Consider the following 14,118-nt stretch of genomic DNA (forward strand, 5'->3'; position numbering starts at 1 on the left):
CAGAGGCGAATTTTGAAGAAGTTATCTAAAGTGATTGGTTATGCTGGAAGATGTTGCTAAGTGATTTTTTTTCAAGTAAGACGAATTATGGAAGACTCGTCTGCAATGCCTGGAAATCGCAAATTGACAAATTTTGACAAAGTTGACATGTAATCAATTGGTCATGTCGTCTTCGTTATTTCTTCAAGCCTGCTTGCTCAAATTGACATTAAACTGTTTAGAATATGATATATATGAGAAATAATATCTAATATATATATATATATTCCTTCAATAATAAAAGAAAAGGTATTTAGTTATGACAAACATAATTGTGCCATACCAGTTAGCATTACATATCGGGCTGATATCGCATCAATATGTTTCCCAATATCGGCCCGATACAAGGTTTCTAAAATTTAGGTAATATCGGTCCCTAATATTGTTTCTGATAAGTATCTGTTTTGCATTCAAATCTGATATCGGCTAAATGTCCAACAAATATCATACATAGATATCGGAATGCCAATATGGCCCAATATATCAATGTTTTCCGGCAATCTGCACAATTTTCAATTTGTAGAAGCGTGAAAATATAATTTCAACCGGATAACTGTATTCTAATAAGTTGAATATTTATACTTGTTCTCGCTGATACATTCATATTGATCATTTGTTGAACAAAAATGCTACGACTAGTTTTTAAAATGTGTAACTGGTATCTATTATTGATACTTATTGGTATTTGTCTTAAATGGATACTGATTTATTGAATAATGTAATTGGTATCTCAAATCGATATTGATATACAAATGTAGTATATAATTTCAAAAATCAAAAGGTGTATAGATCTAGTTTAAAGTAGGGTCATTTTTTCAGTTGAACCTGGAAAATTTAAGACGACTTAATTATTTACAAATCTTTTTAGTTAACATTGAAATGAACATACATATTCTCTATAAATCTACTTCTCAAAACAACTGAAATGCATTTTGCGTTGCATGTTTCGTCGAAATAAATGAAAAACTTACGTGAAATTTTCCACGGTTATATCGTATCTCTCCATTGCCATTACAAGTCGAGCTGTATCCCTTCTTTTACAAGTTAGTCTACTTATGGCTCGTACAAGAAAGGGCTGGTCAACATGTGCCAGGAGAATTAGGACTATATTGTTTCTCTACTTTCGTCACGAGCATTGATAAACATTTTTAGAATGTAAACTTGCTTGGGTTTTGATGAAAAAATGTTTAATTTCGTTTTAGTTTTAAGGCATTGATCAAAAAACAGCTCTTTGACAACAGAAACCTTTCTTAAAATGCAAGTATATTTCTAGGACTGTTTTAGAAATAAAATGACAGCTGGTACTATTTGAATAACAGGGTCACCTTTATCCATGATCATCCATTAACATTTTTAAGTATGGCATCTTGCAGCCGGTTTGTTCTTGTTGTTGTTTGTTGTTGTTGTTGTTGTTTTTGTGTGTGATTCGGGTGTTTTTGGGTGGGTTGTTGTTGTTGTTGTTATTTCTTTTTATTTTATTTTACTTGGTTTGAGAAGAAAACAAAGTCGTTGCACTGTAAAAAAGTCGTATTTTATTGAATCTGTGACGGCAGCAATGGTCCAGTGGTAACACTGTTTGACTTCGAAACCAGGAGTCGTGAGTTCGAGTCTCCGTTCCTCAAATTAAAAATTACTAACATTCAGATGTAAGCCCTGTATTACATCTTGCACTCTAATAACCAGAGAAGCTTCTTAAACTGGTAAGTAAGCTTACGCACACACCGAGGGCTAAGCGCAATACAGCTGTAGCTCCTATTAAAAAAGAAGGAGTCACGGCAGTATTGCGCTCAACCCTCCAAGAAAATGTACAATCATTTTACAGTATTGCCGCTTTAAGACATCGTGATCAGCCCTCTCCGTTCTTGTTTTCAAAACATAAACATTTTTGTACATCATAATTATGTTTATATCTGATGTAATTGTGCCGAGCAGAAATACGATGTAATATTGTCTGCTATGAAACACTACAATAGTATTTTATTATAATGATGTTTATCTGTATTAAGGGTATTGTCATCACATAATGCTTAATTAGTGCTGCAGAGTGTCATACGTTGAGATTGTTTAGTTTGAAACCACAAGATATCTAGTGAAATAAACAAAAACTGCGTTTAAACTGTTTTTGAAATTTCTAACGCCCCCTCGATATTTAAAGATACTACTGAAAGCAAATCTTTGATAACACTTGAAGTAAACAATTACTCTAAAGCATTCAAATTTCATTCGTTTAACCACCTATGATCATTTTTTAAAGTCACAAAAATACACATGAATGTTTTAATCTAATTACACGAGCAAATATCTTTAATAAGGATATTTACAGAGGTAAAGATTTCTCTGATATGTGGTAAAACGTTAAAACTGAAACAAGAAGGGAACGTAGTATTTACCATAAAGCCACTGACGGGGATTTTTGCTAAAATGATCTTTCAAAAAAATTGAAGTTTGGTCATATTATGGCAATTAGAACTTGAGATTTTGGTTATAAAGTATTTTAAAAATGCCTACATCTTATCTCGACCGCACGAAATCTTATCTCGTACGCTCGACATCTTATCTCGAGCGCACGGCATCTAATCTCGTGCGCACGGCACTCGACATCTTATATTTCTTCCCTTTAACAATACACAAAGGGGCAAATGGCGTCTCCTCCATCATCAAAAACTGGAAAGTCGCCATATGACAAAAATTGTGTTAGTGTGACGCTATACCCGACAAAATAAATAAATATTATGAATACCACTGCGATCTATGGTAGCTGATTTGTGCCATTTTGTTCTGTCGCAGGGACACGACAGACGTCGTTATAGCGTCCCGCCGAAAGATACCCCGGCAAACAGCGCCCCGCCGAATGTTACCCGCCGGAAGTCTATTCTATCTTTCAGTGAGTTTATCAGTGACATTTTTGAAATTACAAGTTTTTTTATGATATATAGGTTGATGGAGGGCAATATGCGAGTGTGCGTGCGCCCGCCCGCCCGTCCATCCGTCCGTTAATTTTTGTTGTCGTACATTGGGAAAATTACTTTATACTTGCCTCAGTGAGATTGATTTTTTGTGAGCATGACCCTTGCCCAACCCCCTCAGCAAAGTATGAAATTGACCTCTCAAATAGAGATCTTATGTTTGCTTGCGAGAATCCTTTTCGCTGAGTAAAGCATAAAGTATTTTCCAACTGTATGTCAAAGTTATAATCTGGACAAAAAATAGCCAGACAGACGGACGAACGCACGAACGCACGCACACACGCACACATATTGCCTTGTATCTATATGACATGAAAAAGTTTTGTTGTTGTTTTTAAAGTTACACATCTTGTCACTGATGGACTCACTGATCGATCGAAGGATGGGTGATAGTGGTCAGTGGAGTGGGGTGGGAGTAGTAACACTTCGTTGGGGACTGACAGATATATCATAGCTATTAATAACTATTACCACCTTTTATCTCCCATTTAATTAATACATTCATGTGTCGTTCCGGAAGGTTAAAAGACGACGTTTGGCGGGGCGATGTTCGGCGGGCGACATTCGGCGTGGTGATATTTTGTGGGGCGGGGGACGTTCGGCGAGGCGACGTTTGTCGGGCGATGTTTGGCGGGGCGATATTCAGCGGGGCAACATTCGGCGAGGTGCCATAACGACGTTCAGCGGGGCGACGTTCGGTGGGCCGACGTTCAGCGGGGCGACGTTTGCGTGTTGAGGCATGGGGGCATTACGGCGTTTGTAGTTGTGTCGCCACGGCAGAACAAAATAAAGAAATGGCACAAATCAGCAACCATAACCTGCAGCTGAATATTTTTATATTTTTAGCAATTACTTTCATCTTCATATTTTGGGGGAGCGGGTTTCATTTATAGCAAAATATTATCATAAACCTATGGAAGGCCGGTGGTGCGCAATGCTAATTTCATAATGGTAAAATGTCGTGCGCTCGAGATAAGATGTCGTGCACACGAGATAAGATGTCGTGCGCTCGAGATAAGATATCGTGCGCTCGAGATAAGATGTCATGCGTTCGAGATAAGATATCGCGCGCTCGAGATCTGATGTCGTGCGCACGAAATAAGACGAAGTAAGATGTCGTTCGCTAGAGATAAGATGTCCTGGGCACGAGATAATTAAATGTAAAAAAAAGGTCCTAAACGTAGAAATGCACTTGCTTTTGAGATGTGTATTTGGTGAGCTCAGAAGTTTCAAGGAGCTTCATGTTTTATTTGAGAAACCAAAATTCCATTATATACAGTTTAATCTCTGATAGAAAAATAGTTGTTCTGTTTACTTTTATGAACAAAATTTAATTACCCACCCCTCCTACCCCTCCGCCTCTCTCCTACGCGGACTCCCCATCCCGCTAATATCCTTTCTTCTTCTTCTTCTTCCGTTGTTGTACAGGTCCCACTCTGGGACAACGTCGTACAATGAAGATGAATATAACATCTTTTTAAAAATGAGTATTTCATCTGATTTCAATATAACTTTTAGTTTTTCATTTCCACCTGCTAAATATCAGGATATCTTAACGGCAATTTCTCATATTACATGTATTATTTCTTAGTTTTCTGTTTACGCAGCAACGATAGGTTAAAGGGAGGTAATAGTAATTTTCTGAGTACAAATCTTTGAAAACTAAACTGTTATAGATTTTTCATCTTCATATATTTCTTTAGACAAAATATGTTGATCAAACTTGTACTTATGCTAAAAGAACTCTATACTGGTTTAGCACCTAGGATTTAAAAAAAATTAAAACACCTCAAGTGAAAATCTAACATGCACTTAGTGGTCAGAGAACATAAAAAGTGAAAATGATTATACAACTTTATACTCTGTTTGTCCGCCTTTTATCTTATCGGGTGTTAGTATAAATGTGTGCCCTTATCAGATTGTTAATACGTCAACATTTGGCGCATGCGCTCAGTTACCTTGAGTTGACCATATAGCCGCTGTTGACAATCCAAAGTGAACTTCTCTGGCTGATAAAATAAAGTGAACTAGGAATTATGACCACGGACGGAGAGGTATATGATTTATTTCATTAACAACGATTTTTATAGATAGCTTTGTTTATGAACAAGCCGACTCCAAAATAGTTGCACATCCGTTACATGATTTTAGATAATATATATTAAATATAATAGAGAAATAAAATACCGAAATCGCACAGTTTCTATAAGATGAATTATAACAAAAATATTGCGCATTATTTTTGGAACTATTTTTAAAATCTGTTCCTTTCTTTAATGATCTACAAGTAATGTAAAAGCGCGTAAGAAAAGAGGAAGTTCTACCTTTTCTATAAGAATCAAGTTCTATTTTATTTAGTTAATGTATTTTCACTGCGCGTGCCTCCTCGCTGCAGTGAAAAGAACGAGAGAAGCAAGATAACAAACAGAAGAACACTTTGATGATAAGTTTGTAGAATGTTTTAAACGGAACATGGAAATTTGTTTCACTTTTTTTTTTTGCAAAAAATACCTAATACATTTAGACTTATATGTATGTTAATGCGACAATGCTTGCAAAGCGATGATATTAGATTTTTTAAACATCCAAAAAGAAAAAAAAGAACAGACATATATTTTTGATTTAAAATTATTAATCAAGACATTTAGCAATTAAGGCATTATTTGTTTAAAATTTTAAAAACCTCACGAGGATTACTAAAGATCGCAAGTAAACTATTGTTTGAATAGGCCAAGACGTATGTTTACGACGCGACAAAGAGTTCGGCTCCAGAAAAAAAAAATCCATAGATTAAGATCTAATGGAATAAGAATTACATAGATCAAGATGATTACCCTCATTTAGAGTTTGACAGAATAAGAATATAAATATTTGAAAGATTCAAAAGATTTCTTAACAAGTTTAGTTTTCTAGAAATTTATGGGGCGGCTTCCTGAAATGATAGATTGTTACTCACTTTAGACTAACAATAAATTTGCGTTTTGTAAATACCATGAAGAGAGATCGCAAGATAAATTATTATCCTGAATAACTAAGGAGCTAAGGATATCCGGTCTGACAGTGTATCAATGCGGGCGAGACATTTATAATGATGGGTCATGCAAAGAAGTCTATGTTACATGTAGAAGATCGTCTAGCGGTATGCAGTTGAAGGGTTTGTTGCTTCGAGCCCTCTTTTAGACAATTGTTTTCTAAAATTACCAAAGAATTAAGTTCAAAGAATGTCTTCTTCTATGACAGTATTGTTTACTAACTGAGGAGATAAAGCAAATTTTAGAATATATGAATGGCAGAATGTAAAAGGTCTTTGATATTAAGTATCGTAAATTCCTTAGGTACACAGACGGTCAGATATATGTTAGTTGATTCTTGTTGTTTTGTCGTTCCCGCAAAATAGATAGAAAGGCAATATGACAGGTTAGTTTTTTTTCTTATTTTGGCGTATTTGAAAACATGTCGTTCTGGCGCCGGGTGTAATCCCGCCACAACGACAAAAACGACAAGAACACACTTTTAGGGCGTTGTTGTCAGTGTGTGCTTATTAAGACTTTGTCGTTCTTTGTTTCTGTTTCGCTGCATTGTTTTATTCTATTTGAAGACAGAAGGACTCAAACAACGTCAAAATCTGAAAATATCGACAGGCCGAAACCGAATATTATTAGCTCCATATAAATCAGAATATCGATTTGGGATTTTTTGTTGTTGTTGTTTTGCAGTTTGATTTAATTTCCTTGATGAAAAATAGCAAGTCTGTATGGTATTGATAACTCAGTTTCAATCAAATAGGTTTTTGTTTGTAATCAGAAAGTACGTCGTTTGTTCTTAACCAGATAAACTATTCAAAAGGACTTTTGAAGTTGAGAAAATTTATGAGTAACCGTTGCATCATTACATGGACCGATACTACTCCTTCGATTGCGCTTGACCGTTGACAAGCACCTGATATTGGCCAGTATTATCTCGCGTTGCTGAACTATATTTTGGGCGGAAGAATTTGACACGGTCCGAAAGTAAACAGAGTTATCTGACCTTTTATAGAAAAACCTTTTCAACTAATGGGTTTTTATCGGCAGTGATTGATTTATACACTCATATTCAAATAGTTTGATCAAACATGCCAGTCATGTAGAGGTAATTAGTTTGAAATAGCCTGCCACTCTATAAAATGTAAACTGCGTGAAAAAGACGTTAAATGCAAAACGATTTTTAATATTCAGAAATAAACAAAAAAATCGAATTCAAAGCCTTGCAGGAATTTATAAATGCTTAAATTAATTAAATGTAACACGTAAAAACTGATCTCGAAAATTGTACACATGTACAATTATAGCCTAAAAGGGATGTCGATGTTCTCATATCTAACTGTTTCATGATTAAATCCAACTCAAATTTACTTGTGAAAAGTATTGAAAACATAAATGTGGTTAGTATGAGTATATTTTTTTTTCTAGTAGGATACTGTAAAATTGTGTACGCCGTCACATTCCATCACATCTTGAAACTCGTAAAACGTCATGACGTCAGTGCTGTTGACTATGTCTATAATTTGAGGTATGAATGCGAAAGAAGTCTAGGTGCACGTAGATAAAGAAGCGCTTATGACTTCTTTCGTATTCGCCCCTTGAAATTTGGTTTTAGCTCTGCCCTCGGGTCTATATCTTTTTATCACGTATTAAGTTACTGTGATAAGACATGTGGCAATGTATTTTTGTGATAACAATTCTTATTTCTGTATGTTAAAATTCTGATGCTTGCACCTGACCTTTTCAAAATTGACTAAGTATAATGGTGTGATACGGATTAATTTTAGAGTGTCTTATAATACAGGATTGATCTCCTTTTTCTTACTCTGATTTTTCATAGTTGTCTTGTGTATAAACAACTTTGGAAAGGCAAGGCATCTAGTTGCTCTGTATTCGACGGTTGTTTAGATCCAGTCCAATTTGGGGCCAACTAAGGTCAAAAATGGGTCCTCAAAATAATACCATTGCATTTTGAGTCGAAAATATCAACTTTTTCAAGTATTAGCAGACTCTTTGACGTTGTTTATGTTTATTCTGGACGCAGCAGATAGATTTGTTTTAAGTCCTACATACAACATTATAGTTCCTAAGTCGTATGTATGAGTTATTAAGTGGTATGTAGTAGTTACTAAGTCGTTCGCAGTAGTTACTAAGTCGTTCGCAGTAGTTACTAAGTCGTTCACAGTAGTTACTAAGTCGTTCACAGTAGTTACTAAGTCGTTCGCAGTAGTTACTAAGTCGTTCACAGTAGTTACTAAGTCGTTCGCAGTAGTTACTAAGTCGTTCGCAGTCCGCAGTAGTTACTAAGTCGTTCACAGTAGTTACTAAGTCGTTCGCAGTAGTTACTAAGTCGTTCGCAGTAGTTACTAAGTCGTTCGCAGTCCGCAGTAGCTACTAAGTCGTTCACAGTAGTTACTAAGTCGTTCGCAGTCCGCAGTAGTTACTAAGTCGTTCACAGTAGTTACTAAGTCGTTCGCAGTAGTTACTAAGTCGTCCGCAGTAGTTACTAAGTCGTTCGCAGTAGTTACTAAGTCGTTCACAGTAGTTACTAAGTCGTTCGCAGTAGTTACTAAGTCGTTCACAGTAGTTACTAAGTCGTTCGCAGTAGTTACTAAGTCGTTCGCAGTCCGCAGTAGTTACTAAGTCGTTCACAGTAGTTACTAAGTCGTTCGCAGTAGTTACTAAGTCGTTCGCAGTAGTTACTAAGTCGTTCGCAGTCCGCAGTAGTTACTAAGTCGTTCACAGTAGTTACTAAGTCGTTCGCAGTCCGCAGTAGTTACTAAGTCGTTCACAGTAGTTACTAAGTCGTTCGCAGTAGTTACTAAGTCGTTCGCAGTAGTTACTAAGTCGTCCGCAGTAGTTACTAAGTCGTCCGCAGTAGTTACTAAGTCGTTCGCAGTCCGCAATAGTTACTAAGTCGTTCACAGTAGTTACTAAGTCGTTCGCAGTAGTTACTAAGTCGTCCGCAGTAGTTACTAAGTCGTTCGCAGTCCGCAATAGTTACTAAGTCGTTCACAGTAGTTACTAAGTCGTTCGCAGTAGTTACTAAGTCGTTCGCAGTAGTTACTAAGTCGTCCGCAGTAGTTACTAAGTCGTCCGCAGTAGTTACTAAGTCGTTCGCAGTCCGCAGTAGTTACTAAGTCGTTCGCAGTAGTTACTAAGTCATCCGCAGTAGTTACTAAGTCGTTCGCATTAGTTACTAAGTCGTCCGCAGTAGTTACTAAGTCGTTCGCAGTCCGCAGTAGTTACTAAGTCGTTCGCAGTAGTTACTAAGTCGTCCGCAGTAGTTAATAAGTCGTCCACAGTTGTTACTAAGTCGTTCGCAGTAGTTACTAAGTCGTTTGCAGTAGTTACTAAGTCGTCCGCAGTAGTTACTAAGTCGTTCGCAGTCCTCAGTAGTTACTAAGTCGTTCGCAGTTGTTACTAAGTCGTCCGCAGTAGTTACTAAGTCGTTCGCAGTCCGCAGTAGTTACTAAGTCGTCCGCAGTAGTTACTAAGTCGTACGTAGGAGTTAGTAAGCCGTAGGTCGTACTTGAATAGTCATACATCAGAGTTAGTAGGTCAAACGTAATGACAAATATTTTTGATTTCACCAGGATGCTTCCATATGTTTGAATCAAAGGCAACTGGATATTACTTAGACAGTAGAGCCGGTCGAATCTGATTACGTCGTGTATACAGACCGATTTATAAGCCCATTTTGAATATTATTTTTATCGGTCAAAAATCATTTTCGACGATGACAAGCGGGTGTCATTTGTCTTCTTTGAGACAGAGAAGGTCCTATTTAGGATTTACGGGTCAAATAAATCTTGTCTGGATGACACATTGGAGGGCCATTAGAAGGGATAATGTTGGAATATGATGTTTGGATTGTGGGCAATAGTATATGCCAATATTTGATGAAAACATCTGGTGATATCTTGAATTACAACACCCCAGATAAACTTTTGTTCAAAAACTTGTAACAGTTGTAGAAAAGAGTACATTATCATAAATAAATCTTGGGAGATGTTTTACAAGGGCTTTGACCAAGATTAACATATATATCTGTTTTGGAAACCCCGATATTTATACCTCGACCATGATGTATGTATGATGATGAACGAGCTTCTGGATACCACATTGTTTTTTATCGCATTGAAATATTTTATTAAATGAAAAAGTTTGACAATGAGATTAGAAATTAATCTAATATATTTTATATAATCTCATCCCTCTTTGAACTCAGGAAAATTGTTGCAAATGATTAGTATCGGATAAGTATTTGACTGACGGTCCCATTTTGTTTGTTTCAAAGGTGCAGATCTTCAGGCCAAAGCAAACAAGTCCTTTATATTCTTTCATCTCCAAAACGTTTTATCTGCAACGTTTTTCAGTTTATCTAAACCTGTGGATAAAGACCATGTACATAAAGGCGACCTTTTTGGTATTCCTATGCATGACTTTTGTTAGGGGCCACCTGATTTTACAGACCACTTTCATTCCGACATAAAACATTTTCAGTTCAGGTTAACCTGCGATGAAAGACCACGCGTACATACAGACCACCTTTTGAGTCATTATATTCAAACCTTTGATACAGACCATCAGTGAATAGAGGACACCTTTCAATTCATTTAATAAAATAAACGTTTATGTTAAGTATTTGGAAACTAACCAGCTTTTAAAATACCTATATAATATAATGTTGTTACTTCTCTCAAAACAGATGAAAATACAATGTGTTAACAAACATTAAAATCAAAATGATTATGCTTGGCATCTTTTTAGGTGTGACAAGCATCTTAAGTTAAACAATTGTATGACAGTCTTAAATACTAAATAAAGTTGAATAAGCAGACAGACAGATAATTTTATTCACGTAAAATATACATTTTTTTTTGTGATACATGATACATAATTATAAATATTTGTCAACAAAAAGTCATGTAATGCGGATAGTTTTAACAATAAGTAAATAGATAGAGGGTGAACAAATGAAAACATAATGTTCTTCAAATGTTTCTGAGTGTTCATTAATACATGGAGAATGTATGATGTCAGGTATTACAATAAACTCGATCTTAAAGATGGTGCATAGTAAATAAACTTTGCTAAGTTGAGCATTATTCTATTCTTATCACATTTAAGGAGATCAACATATTTTTGAACACTTGGTCTACGGTAATAAATATGCCGAAGGTTATTGTACACGGGACATATTAATACAAAATGATACTCGTCCTCAGTATCTGTACTTTGACATAATGTACAAAAGCGGTCTTCTCTAACAATTCCAGTACGACGTCCAGTTTCAATAGTTAATGCATGTGGTGAAAACCTTAATTTTGATACAACACATCTTTATTTATGCGGCAAAACATCAAGATATCTTTCTAATCCAAAATTTTCTTTTGCATGTCTATAAATAAATAATGATCTACACCCAAAAAATAAGCGTGCCAATATACATTTTTATAAATATCTAAAAGTATATTAGATCCAAATTTCATATTTAAAGACATGAACAATAACTTCATAAGTTGATGTAAACATAATATTAACAAGTTGATTTTGTATTAACATAGCTATGCATTAACTTTAAGTACTGACCGTGTACATGTACAGATAAACACAGTATAAATGTATAATATATTGTACCACTAAAAACTGGCTGTTTTTTTTAAAATGTACTATTAATGTATAACAATTAATTATAAATGTAGCTCTGTATGCAATCATAATTTATATGTTTGGTAAAGTTAAATAAATTTGATGAGGACTTTATACATTTGAAGTAAATATCTAAAAATAAAACATTATAGTGAAAGATGGCCATTGGATATCTTTAACACACGTATTTAAACAGAAATTTCTAAACTATAATGATCCTCTCTAACGTGATACCCGCATATGTGAAGTTCAGTTATTCATAGACAGATCATGTAATTTCATTAATTAACACTGTTCTAATTTGTAATGAATTTTGATGACTCTACTGTCAGTGGAGATGCCCCTGTACTAATTACATACGTGACTTACATACTAATAAGCTTAAATCGAATTTTAACAAGATCAGATAAAAATCAGTTTCTTCCGCCTTCACCATTGTTCACCTTCACAGTAGATTATTTCTGTTAATTAAAAAAACAGATGTTTAACCTCTTTACGTCCATAGAACTACAATTATTAGACAGACAATGTTTATTTAGAATATGTTCAATTAAGATATGAAAGAGAATTGAGAGTCTTATATCAAGGCTGCATTGTGTTTTGTACTTGACTTCTGCGAAGTGACTCTTTATCCGTAATTCAGTTGCAAGACCGATTTACACTGAAAACCAGCAGACGTTAGGTCTGGGTCAGATATATCAGCCGTGCCATGAGAAAACCAACATAGTGGGTTTGCGACCAGCATGGATCCTGACCAGCCTGCACATCTGCGCAGTCTGGTCAGGATCCATGCTGGTCGCTAATGGTTTCTCTAATAACAATAGTCTTTGAAAGCGAACAGCATTGATCCTGACCAGACTGCGCGGATGCGCAGGCTGTTCTGGATCCATGCTGGTCGCAAACCCACTATGTTGGTTTTCTCATGGCACGGCTCAATTATATATATATATAGAACATAACGCTGCTTGCTTCGGAAACTTTACCCTTTTACTCGATGATCTAAATTCAATGTGCTACCATTGCTGAACTATGATTCGTGAGAAACGCTGTGGCAACTTCCGCTTTTAGGCGATTTTGTCTTTTTGCAATTGAAAATACAAATGTGACGCGCCAACTTATCTGCTGATAACTAAATTTTAAATCGTTTTCACAAAGAAAAAACAAGATGGCGTCCTTTTCACGCGAATGACATTAGTTGGGACACTAAATAGCTCCGTTTTTTCTCGTGAAATATTGGTATAATTTCAGCTGTACACATGTTATAAACAGAAAGTACATTTATACATTTATTTGTTTCTTCAAAGATAAAAAAAAACTACATATTTTTCACAAACGCTACTTTTCCGTCACTGCGAGAGACGGCAACTACATATTTTCAATTGAAATATTGGTTGTCTCCCTTTGCAGTCATCATAATAGAAAACTTATCGGTATCCTATCTATATATTTATTCCAATACTTATTGTGCAGTTATATCTTTGACAGTGCATGAAATTCGAAATAACACGTTAAAAGTACTTATAATATTACACACAAAAAATATAATTATACTAAATATAAAGAAAACGCGAGAGATCGAATTTTGAGCATTATTCGCGATGTTTTTATTTTCGTTTGCATTCACAGAGGGAAATAAATCAACCTGCAAAAATTCTGAGACTTACGTTCAACTAGAATGAGATTTTTTTCTCGTCCATTAAGACAGAATGTGTGCAATAGACCGGTCACCGCCCAGTAACCGGTCGGGCGCCGTCAAACTTAATGGATAACCGTCTGGTTTTCTATATATTCCGCACGGACGCAGACTGTTCCCTTTCCCGGTCCCTGTCAGATTTAAAAACTGCCCGCCCGCCCGCCATGTCCTCGCGGGAAAGCCAGCCGGTGCACGCCTGTTTTGTGACCGCGCAGTAGGAAAAGGATCGGGCGGCGTCCGATTAATTTATGGCTGAAGCATACACTGCACGCTCTTTACAGAATAATAGAATGACTTTTACGATTTTTTATCATTATTAAACTTGGCGTAAGAACAAACTTTGTGTTTAAAGAACTACTTGGCGGCGACATGAATTAAACATGTTTATGTTTTATAAAACCCTGTACGAAATCACGAGAGATAAACAAACAGTTAGACCTAACAGCATCATGTATATTTTATGATAAGACTATTAGTGTAAGGAAAAAGTAACTGGGTAGGCTTTACAGACGGCCACATTTATGTGTTTAAATCTTATTTGTGTTCGTCCGTTAGTGAATTCAGTCCCTTAGATTTCCATTTTCAACCAACACTAAGCTAAATAAAATTGGCTGTGGATTGAAAAATAAAAGTAAGATTATGGACCGTCCACTAATTGATTAATCCGTACACTTTTGCACTTTCGCGGATGAGAAGAAAACAGTGTTTACCGTTATTGAACTTAATCAGATTCCTAATATAA

General features: G+C 35.7%; 1 protein-coding gene across 1 annotated transcript in view; it reads left to right on the forward strand.

The window, feature by feature from the left end:
* The first annotated feature begins 4,936 nt into the window (after positions 1–4,936).
* Positions 4,937–14,118, forward strand: part of LOC123539032 (sodium- and chloride-dependent glycine transporter 1-like) — a 33,237-nt gene continuing 24,055 nt past the window's right edge. The window contains exon 1 of the mRNA XM_053529830.1: positions 4,937–5,059. Within this exon, the coding sequence (XP_053385805.1) occupies positions 5,042–5,059 (18 nt within the window). The 5' untranslated portion in view covers positions 4,937–5,041. The remainder of the gene's footprint in view (positions 5,060–14,118) is intronic.

Source organism: Mercenaria mercenaria, chromosome 18, assembly GCF_021730395.1.
Source record: "Mercenaria mercenaria strain notata chromosome 18, MADL_Memer_1, whole genome shotgun sequence".
In the NCBI taxonomy this organism is placed as follows: domain Eukaryota; kingdom Metazoa; phylum Mollusca; class Bivalvia; order Venerida; family Veneridae; genus Mercenaria; species Mercenaria mercenaria.